Raw genomic sequence first — 17,714 nt, forward strand, 5'->3', positions numbered from 1 at the left:
AGACACATTTCCACAGGATTGCAGTTCTAAAGCTTTGAAAACACTGTAAGAAAGCACTGATGTGTTTCATAGTGCTTGCTGCAAGCAGGTGTTGGCAGTTTGATCTGTGCTGGAGTGGTTCAGAGCCCAGCAGATGACCCGGGGCTGTGCATCCCGCTCCCTGTGCCAGGCTGGCCTCTAGTGGGCTTGGCATCAGTGTTGGATTGGGTTAAAAACCAGCTTTTTGCTGAAGCGATCTGTGAATGTTAAGGAGAAAACACTGAAATAGCTTTATGAGATTTGAACTTTCTGAAACGTTGGGGGTTTAATCAGCCTTTGGTTAATCAGCTGGGTCAGGCTCCAGCGGGCAGCACCTCAGCGCTGATTACCGAGTGCCCGCAGCTGCAGCGAGGCGGGGGAGGTTCAGCTGCTGCGAATCAACCCAGAAACCCAACAAACCACCCCAAAACCGCGGGCCGGAGGTGCCGGCTGCGGGGCCGGACCGCGGCCGCCAGCAGGCGGCGCTCTCCCCCGCCCCTCCCCGCCGCGCACATGGGCTCTCCCGCATCCCCCGCGCGCGTTGGTTCGCTCCCTCCCCCGCCTGGGAACGGGCGCGGGGGGACCGGCCGCGCTCGCCGCCGCCATTTTAGGTGCCGCTGGCGGGGGAGGGAGGGGAGGACCGGCGAGCGGAGCGGGGCAGCGCTTCTCCTCCCTCCTCTTCCTCCTCCTCCTCCTCGGGGCCGAGCCCGAGCCCTCCGCCCGGCGCAGAGAGGAGCGCGGACCAGCGGGGGCGCCACAGCCGCCCCGGCAGCCGGGGGTGCGCGCTGCCCTGCACCGCTCCGCGCTGCCATGCCGCCGCGCCGCCCGGGCATGCCGCGCTCGCTACTGCCGGCCCCCGCCTCCTGCCTGCTGCTCGCCGCGCTGCTCTGCGGAGGAGCGGCGGCCGCTCGAGGTAAACAGAGCCGGGGCGGGTGCGGGAGGATGCCCAGCACCGGGCGGGGGGGCGGCGGGTCGGGCTCCCCCTCACCGGCTTGCGCCTCCGCTCCCCGGGCGCCCCGTGGGGCTGTGCCGCAGGCGGACCCGCCGGGCGGGGGGACGGTGCCCTTGGCTCTGTTCGCCCTTTGAGGTGGGGGGGAGCGCGGAGGAGGACATCGCGGCGGTGCGGTCGGGAAGGAGGGCGCTGGCCGCCCCTCCCCGGGGCTCGCTGGGGACCCGCGGCTGTTGCACCTGCGGCGCCGCGGTGAGGGAAGAGAGAGGGGCGGAGGGTGCTCACCTGAGCCCCCCGAGCCCCTTCCTATCGCGAAGGTCAGGCCTCGGCCGCGGGGCCCGGCCCGGCTGCGGCGGGATGCGCGGCGGCGCTGGGTGCCGGCCGCCCGCCCGCCTGTTACATAACGGCTCCTTCAGGCGGGGTCCGCACTTGTTGAGGGGGGGGGGGATCCGCTGGAGAAGGGCACCGGGAGCCGGAGCGGCCCGGCCTGTGGGACCCGGGCGGGAGCGCTTGGAAAGGCGCCACGGCAGAGCCGCGACGGGCTCGGGGGAGAGCCGCGGTGGCCGGCGGCGTGGGAAGGGGGAATAAAACCGCCTCGGTGAGCCCCCGGGGAGCCGAGCCTTCGGGCTGAGGTGGAGAACACTCGTTTGGTTGTGAGCGAGGAGAGCTTGGCGAAACATGGAGCGATACGGCGTTTTTAAACGGTGGCCTGGTGGCTATTGATTGATCTTGTAGAGTAAAAGTATACGCATTGCAGGTCTCCTCCTGAGCAGATTTCCATAAGAGGCTTGCAAATGCTCCCTTACCTGAAGGTTACCCCTTGAATTGAGAAGGCCGTTTCTGCAAGATTTACTCGATCATATGATGAGATTTGAGATCCTGTATTTAATTTGAACGTAGATTAGAAGTGTGGCTTTAAAATGGCTTGCTACATTAAAGGGACGTTCTTGATCTTAAACAGAAACAAGTCATTAAGGACACATCTTGCTGCAATTTCCCTACATAGGATCAAGAAGCTGCTGCTATAATAAGTCAGCAGCCAGCTGTTTAGATAGTGGCTGTGATTTACCTGTATAAGATCTCTGAAGTTCAACCTATTCACTAGCATCCTTGCAACCATGAAATTTTAATGCTTACCCCACCAGTACGGCAGCACAGTTTCATTGAATTGCCAGGCTTTTCCATCATTTTAAATAATGAATAAAACGAAGATCAAAAACCATTTCCAAAGAAGCTAATATGTATTTGGAAACAAATGTCAAATTTAGGCAGCTCTGTCAGCTCTTCTGCAGTTTGTGAGGGACTGTGCTTGTCTCCAGTCTAATCTACAGAGCTGTTGGACTGCAGGTCCTGGTCTGTTAAACTTCATCACACATAACTGAGTTACAGCGTGAGATCTGCTTTGCCTTAGTATGTGCAGTTGCCTTAGTCCTCAGGGCATTTTGGCTACTCCAGGTAGGCCTGTTAATAATGTTACATGAGGATGCATTTAACAGGTGAGCTCTAGAGAACACCTGGAAAGCTGCTCGGGTAACTCATTTCCCTGTTGTTAGGAGAAACAATTGTTTGGAAGCATTTGTGGTAAACTTCCAGGTTTGGGCTGTGTTTTCAGTGCCATTTTTTTTCATCTGTGACTTTCAAAGCCCTTGTTGGTTTCAGGTTCTAAAGAGGTATATTCCTGTTCGGTAGAACTCTCAATTTCACTGAATTTATCTTGTGATTGGTCAAGTTGACCTAAATATTTCTAAGCTTGTTGGACTAATGTTGCAGTAGAAAAGCAATAGTTAGTGGTGTGTTCACATACTGCTTGTCAGAGTGAAACAATTGGATATTTACCGACAGAGCTGAATGGGGAGTGGAATGGAATGACTTTTCTGACGAGAAGGCAGAGCAGCTAATGGCTGCTGCTTCTGTGGTTACTGACCAGGTAGAGGGATATACCTCTCTTGCCTTGAGTCCCTTCCAAATTACGGTCATTTAGGGAAGGGTATTGATCAAAATAATACTATCTTGATGAAGCTTTGCTGATCTGTGATTATTTCAGGAAGTTATGTGGTGCTATGAACGTTTTAAATCTAAACCACAAACCACTTTCTCACTACCACGGTCTTACTGCAGATGTTCCTTTGACACAGGAAAGCCTTCATAATACAGGGCTGGTGGTTAGTTTCTATCTCCTTTCTAGAGGCAAGGAAATTTAAGACTATCTAAAAGATAATTTTGCTATTTCTGGTGGCTTTTTTGGGTTTTTTCCCACCTCTAAGGATTTATAAAAGTAAGAGAGTACTGAGAAGAGACAGAATTAACTAGTGCTAGACCTTTCTATGATGCATAATGCTTGGAAAAGCACAATATACAGCCATCTGTTTAGGCAAACTATTTTAATCTCTTTTCCTGTACATATTATATAAAATAATACACTGCTGTGGAAATGGAGGAAGTGGAGGGCAAGCATGGTTTACTTTGTGTGTCTGGAATACTGTTGTGCCAGTTCACTTCTCCCATGTTATTAGACTGCAGGATTGTGCTGTCTGTGCCAAGTTAGCAGGAAAATTTATCAACAGAAACATTTCTAGACTTGTAGGTATATAACCTTTCTGTGGATTTGAAATCACCAGTTTCAGATTGCAGAGAGGATTGGGGTTTCGTTTTTTTTAGGAGAAGGACAGAAGCTAGGCTCATGGACTTCCATTTCTCATGGCAGTTAGAAGGCTTGGAGTTAAACCCAGATCAGGCCCCAGGACAGCATAATGTCAACACCTTATCTCAAACAAATTAAATTAGAATTCTATTAAAGCAGCATTTTCTGCCATGAAAATCTATGTATCCGATGGCTTAGTGGCTATGAAACTGTTCTGCAGAGGAGAAAAAACTTCTGTAGTCATTGACGTTTCCTGAACAAAAGCACTGTACCATTTTCCTGAGCCTTATCTCATTGTATTTAGCTGCATTCAGAGAAGTGTCTCTCAAATTTGGTGATATTAAGGGGCATAGTGATGCCTCAAAACATGGGAGAGTTCAGGAAGTCGGAAGCCTTGGTCTTAAATCTTATTTTGCACTCTAATTCATTTGATTCGTTCTGATTGACTCAGTGGCTTCAGCAGGGACTCAACCTCCTTAGGAGCCTCTAGAAAGGATTATTAGAAACCTGAGTGCCTTTGAAGAACTGTCTGTCTGTCTTTTGTTTATAGTGTTAGGTCTTGTCTCACTTGCTTTGTATTCAGGCTGAAAACAAGTTGCTGCTGCAGCTCCCAGTTGGTTTCCCTGTTTTTAAATGGGATCAACAGATAAAGCCAGAAGTGCCATCTAGACTGGGATGATGGTTGCTGTATTTGTAAATAAGATTCCCTTTCAAGGAGTGAAGTTTATAAATATGACAGTAGTTAGAAAGTGATTTCTATTCTTGCCCTAGAATTAGCCCCATTTAAGAGAGAATTTATTAAATGTTCACAGTTTTCTCTTTCAGTGTTCTGTTTCGCTTAAAACATCTTAAATTTCACTTTAAAAATTAGGGCTTTGTTGCCTTAATCCTGTTTAGACTGTTTTGTGGTGGAATATTTTTGGTTTGCTGTTTTCCCTGCCAGGCTTTTCTCCAAATTGAAATGTGGTGAGTAGATCCTCTTTGGTGCTCTGAACATTTCTTCTATTGCAGCTGTGGATACTAAAAATTGTGACTAGTTTGTGTGTGATTACATGTACCTTAGTTTCAGGCTTATAGCAAAACCTCTATGTATCTTTGTAGAAATAAAATCAGGTTTAGGCCACTGGTTCAGCGTACAATAGGAAACTCTTTGTAAGTGGTGATAAACCAGAGATTTTTCCTTAGGCAAACTCTAATTTAATAAAACCTGTTAAACTCTTACAGCCATTAGTTTGAATATGGTGTTTGGAGAATTAGTGTTAACTGTGCAGGCTCAAACTGTAGGTACCTGACAACTTACAAATGTTACCTTGTGCTCCCAGTGTATGACAGTTGAACTTTCAGAGCGGACATTACAAATGCTCCTTAACTGTGGCGAAGAATCCAAGATAGAGATCTGAAATTGTGGGATGAATTTCAACCACCTGATTTTCCTTCAGTTAGGAACCATAGAGGTTAATATTGTGGATGCCCATGCCTTTACCCAATCCCTTTCCTTGTGCAGATTCATCTCTGTATAACCTATTAGTGCCTACAGCTTTCATGTCCCAGTAATGGGAATTATAGTGTGTCTTGGAAACCCATACTGTAAAGTTCCATGCTATCAAGAAACTCAGCATTTGAGCAAAACTTGTGTTCAGTTTTATCCTATTGTTTGTACCTGGTTGTAAGACAATGATTTTTGATAAAATTTGAGGTATGAGAAGACCCCATTTAATAAACAAGTACAATAGATCTTTTCTTTCAGAACCACTGAGATATTTCAAGTTGTTTATACACAAAGTTAATCCTCACCCTTATAAGAGGCACAGCTCTGAATTGCAGGTTGGCTGAGCCTAGGGCAGGAACGGAACACATGTTATAATCAGGCTGTGCTACACCCTTTCTTATTAAACTTTACTTTCAGGGTGGAGGAGGCGTTATTTTATTGTGTAGATCTTTACTCCTTGGCTGAGTTATATTTTTCTGTGGTTCTGTACTACACAGACGTGTTGCTTTAATGATATTGCATGGAATTTCATCAGAACAGAACTAAATTATGAATAGTCAAGGTAAGACATACTTCAGAGTTTTTAGTGTCTCTCTGAAAGGCACGCTTACCTCTTTTACATCAAGAGAAAGACAATTAAAAGGGTGCACAGTAATCTATTATTGTCAGACCTTCAGGACAGGAGTAAAGGCCTGTTCACTCAGTTCATTGTGAGCCGTTCATTTGAATTGATGAAGACTATAATTCTCTTTTTATGCAATCTCTGGATTTTTCATGAAGTCTCCAGTGTGGATTTTACAAAGGAGTATGCTTATTGTCACTGGGTTGAACACCTAGCTTTCAAACTCTAGTACTTGTTACATCATCTTCATCTAGTTCTAAAGATAGCGTGGCTAAACAATGCTATATATTAGAAGTAGTTATCCAAAAGAAAAAGTATTTTCAGTTACAGCCTTTTCTGGTGGAGGTATGCCTAAATCTTCAGTTATGTAGGTGCCAGATCCCATTTAAGTCAAATTAACGTTCTGACCACTTGTAAGAAGATAACGGAAGTCCTTGGAAAGGACTCTGATAAGTACATTTAGCTTTAATATGTTCACATTCAAATAAGAAGACTGGATTAATTCTGATTGTTTTAAGATTATAGTTTTTGATTAAAGTTTCCATACTAGTCCTAAAACCCCCTGCCCTGCCTACATATTCATTTACATTCATTAATTCTTTTAAACAGCAGGGAAGAGTTGCTCTTGGTTAATCTCATGGCTTGTGTTCTGTATTACTTTTGGTGAGGCATCCTTTCCTTGACGTGCATTCCTTTTTCTGCAGTTCCAGTCAGTACTATAAAAGCTGTTCTGTTCATTCATGGGGAACCGAACACATTTACCTAAAGAAAGGCGTACTTTAAGTAGCTGTATTCAAGGCACACATCACATCAGGTACCAGTTCCCTTTCCTCCTATAGTTTAGCAGCAGTTATCTTTAGATAAACCCCATTAGGTGGCTTGTGCTCACCTTGCAGATGCATGTTCAGCCATTGCTTGGCAGCAGTAAAGGCTCTGCCCTGAGTTGTTACAATTCAATTGGCAAGCTGGAAAAAGAAGGATGCTCAGCTGGCTTTAAAATGTTTTTTGGCCACCAACAACTAAGTAGAAGTCAGCTTGCTGTGTGGTGCCAGGGTAGCTTCCCCCACTTGACTAGATTAAATGCTAGTTGGGATTTACAACAGATTCCAGTTGAGGCGCTTACAAATAGTGTGAATATTGTGTTTCAAGGAAACCAGTGTAGTTTATCCCAGTTAAATGGCAAGAGATTAACAGCTCAGGGCACTTTGTTAGTGTCAAGCTTGGAATGGGCCGACTTTTGGTTTGAAAGTAACAGTCTGAACAGTTTATTTGAACAACTTTCTCTAGATTTCAGGAGGTTTGTGACAATTAGAGGCAAAAAATGTGAAAGGCTGGTTTTCAGTCCAACATTGAATAATATTTAAGCCATCTGAGATCAGAATAATACTTGGTTCAATTTCGCGGTTGGTTCAGGGACAGCGGTAATGTATCGCTCATAAGCTGTGCCTCATATTTCGAATGCTAGCTGGAGAATTTCTTACAGTGTGTAGTTATGCTGGAGTCAGGAGATCACAAATATGGATAAGGGGCCTTTCCTGGATATTCAGCAGTAAGTTTGGTGTTCTCAAATCCGGTGATGTTTAGCCTTCATAAACACAAAGGGATTTAAGCTTTACGTTTTAAAATCTGGTGATGTTTTAGCCTTCCTAAACACAAAGGGGTTTAAGCTTTATGATTTTATTGTCTGCAGCACAATAAAAGGACATGACTTTGCTTTTAACTGCGCCTGTTGTTTGAAGGTTCACTAGACTCTGCAGATGCTTAACATACTCATAATTCTGTTCATATGTGGTTGCAGTGCTTCAAGCTTTTATAGGACTTCCTTACCCTACAGTAGTGGGATTTACTGTAGGTTGCTAAATCAGAAGAAGGTTTCTCAATGCTTGAAACCAATTAATTTGTCATCTACATTTAGAAGCATTAGAATGGAGGTGGAGAGGGGTTTGGGAGAAATCTTTTTTAGTGTTTTGTACTAGGTCCTTGCGAAGACTAAGAGGAATGGCTGGAGGGGTCTGAGCTGTTCAACTGAGGTGTAACCACCCCAGATGCACTGACAGAACCATACACAACTGCATTCTCCTTGTGCTTCTAACAGCCATAGCTGTATTAGTGAAACACTTTTCTTTAGACCAGATTTGAATTGAGAGATGTTGTTGGAGACTCAAACGTTAACAGTTATTGGTGCCTTCCCTCTGAGGGAGGAAGGATGTGTTAGTCCCTCTGAGCATGGCAGGGTTCCTTTTAACACGTTCCTTGGAGGGTGCTGCAGCAGTGTACTTCTCTGGGTAAATAGAACCATGTGGTTGATGTTGAGCTGGCTGTTTGGTATGCTGAATATTGAAAGCATGCCCATGTGAGGCAATTGAGGCAATAAAGATAGTGTTGCCATACTGAGTAAAACCACACGGTGGTAATTAAACACTATTTGCATTAAAATAGTTTGTTGTGAGTTCTCTCTTGCTGCATTATTATGTATGAAGATATTATATCCTGTCTAGCAGTTTGTTGCTAGTAACAAAAGATTGCGGACAAAAGCATATTGGGAGAGTATTATGGTTTCCTGTGTGAGTTCTATCATTTTTAATCATTTGCTTAAGTGTCCTTTTGGCACAGTTTAGTTTAACTCCCCTGGGTAATCATATGAGAGACATCAGGAATCCATTTTAGTTTGTTAGAGAGGCAGGATTCAGAAGTCTAGGTTAGCCTTACATCTCTGCCTCTTTTGAGAACCTGCTTGTCTAATATAAAAAAAGCAGGAAATAGCAGGATTCAACTGTGTAATGGTGTTCTAGCTGTAGAATATACTTTGCTGTGATTGCACAGGCATTTATTTCAGAAGTTGTAAGTACGTGATCTCTTGAAGACCAAAATCTGGGTTATGTCACCTGTTGAATGCTGTTTTGGTACGTTTGTTTTGACCTTCAGCAAAGAATTTCGTGACTATACATCATTTGCCGAAGATCATTCTTTTGTCTGGTAAGGAGCAGTTTTAAGGCCCTCTAGATGAACGTTTTCCATAGGTTGTAAGGAGCTAGATGTGTACAACCTTCCAGAATTGGATCTGGGAAAATAATACTAATTTAAAAAGCAGTAGTATGTGGTATCCTAAGGAGTTTTTTGAAGTAGCAGATATCCATTGTCCAGAACAATTTAGGTGAAACTGATGTATGTGGAACTTCAGCATGAAGAGAGTTAGACCAAGAGAAGCAATACATTCAAATGTCAGTGAGTAGCTGTTACACTACCTGTCCTGCTTCCATGGACTACAAGATGTATTTGTCTTGGAGAGCATAACATAAAGATAAATATTTAGTAATCAAGGCTGTCTTGCATTGGATTGTCAGGTAGTAGATGATAACCTAGTAGATAACATCTGATTTTGTTTTGTATCTTTTGTGATAACTATTTTTGTGTAGAAATTAGTATGAATTTTGTATAGAAATTTGTATAGAAATTACTTATGTTTGATCTCTTTTCCACCTGTTCTCTCAATGATGATAAAAAACCCTACACAAGAGAAAATGCTGAAACTAGAAGCAGCCTTCACAATCTGAACAGTCCACCAACTACATCCCAGGTTTTCCGAGTCACAGAGAAGTAAAGAAGCCCTTGTGTTTCATATAGGTTTTCCTGTTGTCACACTTGACACTGATGGCAGTGGCTCCCCATCGCTGTTAGAAGGTTTTTGAGTTGCACTTCAGGGATATCTTAACTCCCAACATAGTTAAGAGACTAATTTAGGTTCTTTGAGTTACTTTTGGGAAGCCTGCAGGGACACTGAACTCTTCTGAACATACTTAGCCAGGATTTTGTCTCAAAGTTTTAATTTAGTAAAATGCACATGCAGATTTAGAAAAAGGAAAGAGGAAAGCATTGAAATCAGCGTTCTAAAGCATTTTCAAAAGAAGTTTTCAGTTTCAAACGTTTTGACTTTGTACTTTGTTTTCCTTTCAGTTAACAAGCATAAGCCATGGATTGAAACAACCTATCATGGTATAGTTACGGAAAACGACAACACAGTGCTCCTGGACCCCCCTTTGATAGCCCTGGACAAAGATGCACCTCTGCGTTTTGCAGGTAAAGAATTCATCTGCATTTGTTTTCTGAGAAGTGGAAATGCTTTCTTGAGGACGAATGCTGTGTGTTACTTACTGTGTTTTCCCTAACGGCAGCGTAATGCTTCAAAGCTTTTAGACCCCAGGAAATGTTTGTGCATGGTCCAGAGTTTTATTTCATATTTACAGCTGTAAATACACAGCTGTAGCTAAAGAGCCAAACCAGAGAGTGCTCTATATTGCAGGTATTCCGTGTTTCTTTCAGTGTCATGTGCTTATGTGAATTCTGCTTTTGGGGGGGAATTTTGTGGTTTTGTGTTTTTGGGTTTTTTTTGCATAGTGTCTTACCTTTTCCTTCATCCTCTGAATTCCACATTTCACAGCATTCAGTCTGGGAGTTCTGAAACAATTATTTTCTTACCCTTCTGAAGAGAGTTTTAGCTTTTCTTAGTGCTTTTGATTTGTTTCTTAACAGATTGAAAACAGTAATGAGCAGAATTAAAATTGCATTTCTGTGATCAGTTGGCTTAGCAGGTTGGGGTATTTTTACATATGGGACAGCCTCTTCTACCTCTAAGAAAAGGTTTTTTTCTCTTCTAGCAAAGAATATACTTGAGAGATTTGCAAAATGTAGGGTGATTCTTCAGTTTCAACATAGGACTGACGAATGAGAGTTTTATTATAAACTTCAGTAGTGTTTTCTTCTGGAAACTGTATTAAAAATACAGTATTATGGAAAACACTCTTTTGGTTTAACAGAATATTAGAAAACTCTGAAGAATGCCATTGGGCATCTGCAGGTATTTAAATTAGTTGTAGTGGACAACACAAGTTTAAATTAGACACTTCCAGAAGCTTACTTGGTTAGGTAGAGTTTTAGAGTTAAGAATCCCAGTAAAATACTTAGAGGATGTGACAGTAGCTGTTTTGGGGAACATTGCTTAGCCTGGCTTCAAGGAGGAAGTGATAGAACAAGAGGATGATTAAATCAACAGCCATTTCACATGTTCAGCATGCTGACTGCATGGTGTGCTACAGTATTCTGGCAACTCAGTCACAATTTGTTCAAGTAGTACTTAAAGTAACAGTTTTGAGGCTGTAATTATCTCCAAGGCTGCCTTACAAATTCAGAAAGTTCCGAGCTAATGGTACACCTCTGAAAATCAAATTTTTTCAGGTGTTGGATACGCATAGCAGAGGTAATTAAGTAATCCTAACTAGAAGTAAAGCTGCTCTCTAGGAAATGAGAAGTTTCAAAATGAAGAAGCTTGTGCTGGGAAATGTGTTTGTAAAAAGAGGTTTAAGAAGGTTGACTTGCATCTGTGGAGATTAGGGGAATGTGAATCATCTCTCACAGTTCCCAAGTGCTTTAAATGTAGGTGCTGGGAGTTTGGCAGCATGGATCAGATTTTGAAGATGGCAGTTTTGTACCTCTTGGTGGATAGCAAAGTTTTGATGAGTGCTGGATATCGTGAAGCTTTGAGAAAGTACTGGCAGAATATCTCCAAATATATTGTCAAATTTGCAGAGGAAAATCCAATGTCAAAGCATCTCTTCAAATGAGAGATGCTTTTCCATTGTGTTGATGTAAATTGTGTAAACCTGCTTTATTTCATGAACATTTTTATCAACTGGGAGTTGCTTTTATTAAGCGTTTGTATAAAGATTATCTATTTTGGCTTTCAAAAACTAACAATTCTTAACCAGCAGCAGAACAATGGCTTTAAAATAGCGCAATTCTAAGTCCAGCACCCTAACTTTGTAAAGAAATTTTCCTGGATATGACTCTGTTGGATTTGAATTGCATCAATTTTGAATGTGCTGTGGGAATCTATAAAAGTATTTGTCTCCCATTAAATGGAACAATACTTGAATCTGTCTTTAAGGAGACCAGATGTGGGAGACGTGTTGAATCAGCGTTATCAGTTCTAGCTGCTGGGGCTGTAGTCGTGTCCTGGAGTGGACAACAGCATTGTTCTTGTCCAGCAGCATCTATGGGGGTGTGGAAGTGTGAGAAGCCCATTAGATCAGTGACATGTTTTCCCAGCAAAACAAAGCAGTTTGGGGATTAAGTGGCTGTTTCAGCCCTAACTGGTATATTCCTACTTATAAATCAAATTTATTCAGGCTTCAAAAGGTTGATATTTAATTAACTGTACCCTCCAGCTGAGCTGTGAAGCTTCTGAACTGTCTGCAGGTTTAAAATACTTTAAATAGAGCTTTTTGCTTTATTTCAGTTTTGAGATGTTGAAACATTTTGAAACTAGTCCATTTAAATGCTTTGTAGTAAGATGAACTGTGGGGCAAGCAAAAGTAATATTTTATTGCTTTGTTCACTCTGTGCTGTGGGTAGGACCCTAAAATTCAGGCATACAAAAATAAGTAGGGTTATAAAGACATTTATTTCTAGGGTGATATAGATGGCTTTAAATCTGGAATGACACACTTCTGAAAATGGAGTTTGAATATAGTCATGGCAGGTTGCCTCACCATATTGCCCAACGTGTAGAGACCCTGTGGAGTCAGTCTTTTGTACCATGAGTGTTTCACATCTGCTTGAGAAGACAATGACCATTCTCATTCCTCAGTGAAACTTTTCTACGTTACAAATTGAGTCATGTTGGAATTTGATCCTAAATGGTTTTGCTGAAGACATAAAGGACAGCTACATTTTCTATTGTATGTTTGAGTAGTTCGTATCTAAAATCAGCTTGATGTCTGAAGCTCTCAGTACGGATTTCCCCTTTACTATGCAAAAAGGAACTGAATTCTTACTGCATTCTGAATGCCTTCACATAGATGAATGTTACGAGAGCATAACAGAGTCTCGCTAGCAAGGTGTTTGAAATGTTTCCCTTGTGGAAGGAAATGTTTCCTTATTGGTTTGATGTGTTTGTAATACGGTTTGAATCCCTCTTCCCCCACCTCACCCTTAGAGAAAACCACTTCTCAGCCACAATACTTCATTTTCCCCTTACGAATCTGGGATGCAGGAAGTATTTTTGTGGGGGTTAGGAATTTTTTGACTTAGAGCGTGAATACACGTAGAGCTTTGAAATGATCTTGCAGAGTCTTTATTCATTCTTTAAAACAAACCCTAAAAATCCACCCAGAGGCTTGTGGGGTTCACATGTGTAGTGGGCAAGCACTGATGCTGTGTCTGTGCTGCACCACCAGCCCCTGTTTGCTCAGGGCAGGGAGTGTACTGATGTCCTGTCTGCAGTCAGCCTCTGTATAATGCAGCGCTCAGCTGGATGGTGGCTATGAAGAAATGATATGTAGAGAGGATGAATGAGACTGTGTCATCAAACAGATACAGATTTTGATCTCATCCCATCCAGCAAGGGATTCAGTTGCACAGCTGGTTGGCAAACCTCAGAGGAAATTTGTTGCAATAGTATTTCAGCCATTTTTGCACCAAATTTAAGGCATGCATGAAATGACATTTTGTTTTGTACCTCTTGTGGTACAAAATGGAATGGAATTATCACTAATTGTGAGATTGGAAATGGCTTTGCTTTTCAACAGTTTTGTATGGTACTAAGAAAAATACTTGTTTAGGAAGCATTCTACACATATTGGAGTGGGAGGCTTTCCTGAAGGCTTCCCATGACTGTCATGCAGACTGCTGCTTAGAGCTAGCAGAATACCCGTCCTCTCCTTCTGTGGCATGGGAATGCAGAGGGGTAGCTGACTCCAGAGTTTAAGGAGTATCTAGTCAAATACTGTATGTCCAGTTTAATAGCTTATGAACCTTCTTTATATAATACAATGAAGGATTTTACATCATTATATTGTAACAGTACAGAGAGAGATAAAACAGTAAAAGCCAAGAAAACCTTAAAATTCTACCGCATCCTCACTGTCATTTGGCACTGCTACACTAGAAAGGAGAAATGCAGAATGTCTTTAGGATAGAGAATTATTGTATGTTTTCTGTGTAATGGAAGTTCCACAAACCTGTGTTTGTTAGCTGTAAAATGTTACCTGTAAAATGTGTTTTTCAACTGCAGTTACAGCTGAGTGAAGCACTGTGAAGTGCTCCCCTAGTCACAGTATATTCAGCTGAACAGTTTCCAATAAATCAAAAAATAATTTACAGATTGATCATTAGTCTGTCCTAAGATCAGGACAGGTAGAAATTTATTTCAGTAATATATCTCAACTTCAGAATGAAAGGAGAAAAAGCATTAAGCACATATGACATAGCATGAAACCTTAGGGAGCGTGGTATGGGACCAAGCTTGCTTAATGGCAGTAGAAGTTCACTGCCAAGAATTCTACAGTCACAGAAGAGCCTTACCTATATTATATAAATAGATGCATTTCATAACTGAGATGAGAATGAATATCCATGTATGGGAATATTAATCTGTAGAATGTCATCTTTGTCTTGAAAGAACTCTGTAACAGTCTGTAATATATTTTTGAGAAAGGAAGGGAGCTTTAAATTTGGAAATATTTTGTACTTTAGAGAATCATTCCTTTTTGCTTCTTTTCATTGCAGAGACACTTTGAAGAAGGGAGCTCAAAAAGCCTGTTAGGTTGGGAGCTCTGCATTTGCTTATTTAGAGCACTTGCAAGTAACACCCAAGTTTTTATGCGTGATAATTTTTTCAGCCACAAGAACCTTGTCTGGGTAGTCATAAAAAGGCTTTTTGTTAATCTTACTTGTGTATGAAGTAGAGAATATGATTGTGTTGGGTCAGTTATTGTTCTGAGAAACATCTGGCAGGAGTCAAGCTATACAGTACAGGGCAAACCAAAGCTTTACCCCTTAAAAAGCATCTGGAGGCGCACAGACCATTACCAGAGAGTTTATTTATGTCTTATGCTTAGAAGCCAAACCTAAGCCTGAACTTCCTAGCAGCCACATTGGGGTTGGTTGCCAGAGTTAAAGGTCGCTTCAGATGATAAAGAACTGACCAATTTCTAACAGCCTCCCCTTCTCCCAAGAGGTAATTGCTGCATTAATCTACTTCTCCATCTTCTCCCCATTATCAGGCTTCCTGCTTTAATGTTCCCTTACATTTATTTTCTTGTAATCTTCATGTTCACACACAATGCTTGACTCCCGGAGTTATTGGAAGGGAGCAGGGAGGTGGGTGTAGAGGAGTCAAAGATGTGCAATATTTAAAAGCCTGCAGTTGGAATGTCACTTCTGGCTAATCAGTGGTGTCAGCCACGAATTTAAACAGTGTAAAATTTACTTGAGTGATCCTATTGCCAAAACACATTAAAATCTGGGATTATATTTATACTCTGTGTAAGAATAGACTGAAATAAATTATGTGGGTGCCACAAGAGTGCATTAAAATAAAAGAGCTGATTATAAATCTAGGGATTACCTGAAGGGAGTTTGAGGGAGAACCTATTGAGAGCTATTTAGAAACTGCCTCCTTTTAAAATGAAGGCATCATACATTGTAAAGTAACTTGCATTAATTATATTTCTGCTTCAATTTTAGGCTGTAAATTTGCCTAAGAAAAATATTTCTAGCTATAGTGCCTCATCTCTTTCTAAGGCCACTCTAGAGACTTGAATTAACTGTGTTACTGCAAGTTGAAATGTGAGACAATTACCAGGAGATCTGAGAAAAGTGATTTTAAGGATACAGGTCTTTGTTGTAGTGGAGTTCAGGTCGAAGATGATGATAATATTTGATATGCTGGATGATACGTAAAAGGTGATAGTTTGGGGGTTTAACAAATTATGATTTCCAGGGGAGTGAAGAACAGGGATAACTGTTCATTAGAACTGTGAAACCATTCCAAGTGCCTGTCGGTCATCTAACACTGCTATAAAACTCAGTTATAGCTGAGATCTCCTCCTAAGTGTGGAAGATGCAGGACACTACAAGGCTGTACTTTTCTGGGATGGCTGGAGGAGCAAGGCAGGCTATTCTAGGGCGTCCTTGGTACTAACAGATGAATATATTAGAGTACCTGAATCTCTTCTCTCCAGCGTTACACTATTTCAAGCAGTAGGATAAAATGATAGAAGCTGCAGGTTGCTTGTTTAACCTGGAAAAGCAATACGCTGCTAGGAAAATATATAGCTTCCCCCTCTCACTCCCCGTGTCTTACATTAAAGCTTTTATGTTCAGCAGGATCACAATTTAGTGTGTATATTTTTTAATCATGAGTTATGGCAATACTGTCAAGTTGAGCTTGGTGTGGAATTTACATTTGGCAAATGTGGAGTGTTATATGACCTAAACTGCTAAAAATGTGTGTGGAAGCACAAAAATCTCATGACTATTTAATTTATTATTATTTCTTCGTGGAACTCAAGGGGAATATGTAGCTTTTTAATTGTAAAAATGTGGTGGTTTCAGTATAATAGGTAAAAGCTTGTTTAAATTATTTAATGTGTCTTCTTTAAATAGACTAGTATAATAAATTCTGATAAATTCTACTTTCTAGTTCTTCATCAACATGGAATTTTGAAAATATATTTAGCAGTTGGTATTTAAAAAAAAGGGAAAAAGAAAAAAGCCTTTTGATGAACTTAAATCCTTCAAAATTCTGCAAATGGCAACCTGGAGTTAAAAGATTAAATCGTATTTAACAAAACTAAAACTCTAAAATTGTAACAGTTACAGCAAATCTCCACTGGAATTTGAAAAGACAATTTTTCCAAAGCTTTTCTGTGTAATGTGTGCATCTTTGCCTTTTCCTTATTTGCTCCCTTTCAACTTTTCCTGTTACTGACTTGGGTTTATCTTTTCTCCCTTTAGAGAGTTTTGAGGTGACAGTCACCAAAGAAGGTGATAAAGGGTTCTTTCTATGCCTTTTATGAATATTAACCTACTAACTTTGGTTATGAAATGGGGAATCAGCACTTAAACAGAAGATCCTGTCATGCTCTTTTGTCCCATTTATTCTCCCAGTTTTTTTCTATTTTAAAATATATTGATAAAATCTGTATGTAACCAAACCCTTGGTTAGAAATATCTGTAAATCAGACATCCATTTGAACCACTTGGGATTATTGTACACTGTATGGACACCGAAGAAGTTGTTTTGGGGCAAATTAGTGTTTTCTGATACTTCCACTGATAGCTTACTTCTTTGGGACATCTTTTTTTCATATGCTTTGTAAAGTAATATTTAACTGCTGAAGCATTATAACATCTTCCCTGCAGTGTACTTCAGTAGCTTAAAATCTGAAATCAAATACCTTTTATTGACTACCTCTAGCCATGTTTACAGCAGGAGTGCATCCTTAGTACTATGGTACCACTGCAACTAGAATAGCAAAATAGTGTTTTATGTTGGTGTAAGAAAATCACCTTCAAAACACAAGTTACGCAGGTCAAAACAAAGTACAGGTGGTCAAAGTGTTTGCTGAGTGCCTTTTGTCAGCACAGCTAGGTGTGCTAGGCTCACTCCCCATAATGGGTTGACAGATGGACCTACTGGTGCCAGCACGAGGTCTTGTAGTGTCATCTTAGGTTTAGATGTAGTTAAAAATGATGTATTAGGTGCTTCCCTTGCAAGTTTGTTAGGGTGAAGAGTCTGAATAGAAGGGAAAGCCTACTAAATCATTCCATGTGAGAGCTTCCTTGACTAACAGATTTTGTCTATGTTAGTAGATAGCTGTTGAAATGGATGCCTGAGAAGTTGGTATTTCTACCTTTCTCATTCAGTAGTTTATTTTGATTCCCTAATTTTAGCCAGGTACATTGCACAGGAAGACTTTGTTGTTTGATCTGTTGACAGAATTTCTGTAATTATGGTGCTGAACCTGTACTTGAAGCTTTTTCATCCCTTGACTTGTAACTGTGCATTTTAACCTTTTGCTCTGGTCAAAATGAACAAGCTGCCCGGCTATTCGCAGTAGCTTGGCATAGAAGATATTACCAGTGGCCTTGGCTGTATGCTCTCATAAGATCTCTTACCCTAGAGCTATATCAAGTACTCCTGTGAAATGCCTGT

General features: G+C 41.3%; 1 protein-coding gene across 2 annotated transcripts in view; it reads left to right on the forward strand.

Moving 5' to 3' along the window:
• Positions 1 to 572: 572 nt before the first annotated feature.
• CLSTN1 (calsyntenin 1) overlaps positions 573 to 17,714 on the forward strand; it is a 38,644-nt gene continuing 21,502 nt past the window's right edge. For both annotated transcript variants that reach the window (XM_030507630.1, XM_030507631.1), the window contains exons 1-2: positions 573 to 931; positions 9,674 to 9,796. In XM_030507630.1, the coding sequence (XP_030363490.1) occupies positions 829 to 931; positions 9,674 to 9,796 (226 nt within the window). In that variant the 5' untranslated portion in view covers positions 573 to 828. The remainder of the gene's footprint in view (positions 932 to 9,673; positions 9,797 to 17,714) is intronic.

The sequence above is a fragment of the Strigops habroptila genome, chromosome 16, assembly GCF_004027225.2.
Source record: "Strigops habroptila isolate Jane chromosome 16, bStrHab1.2.pri, whole genome shotgun sequence".
Taxonomy (NCBI): domain Eukaryota; kingdom Metazoa; phylum Chordata; class Aves; order Psittaciformes; family Psittacidae; genus Strigops; species Strigops habroptila.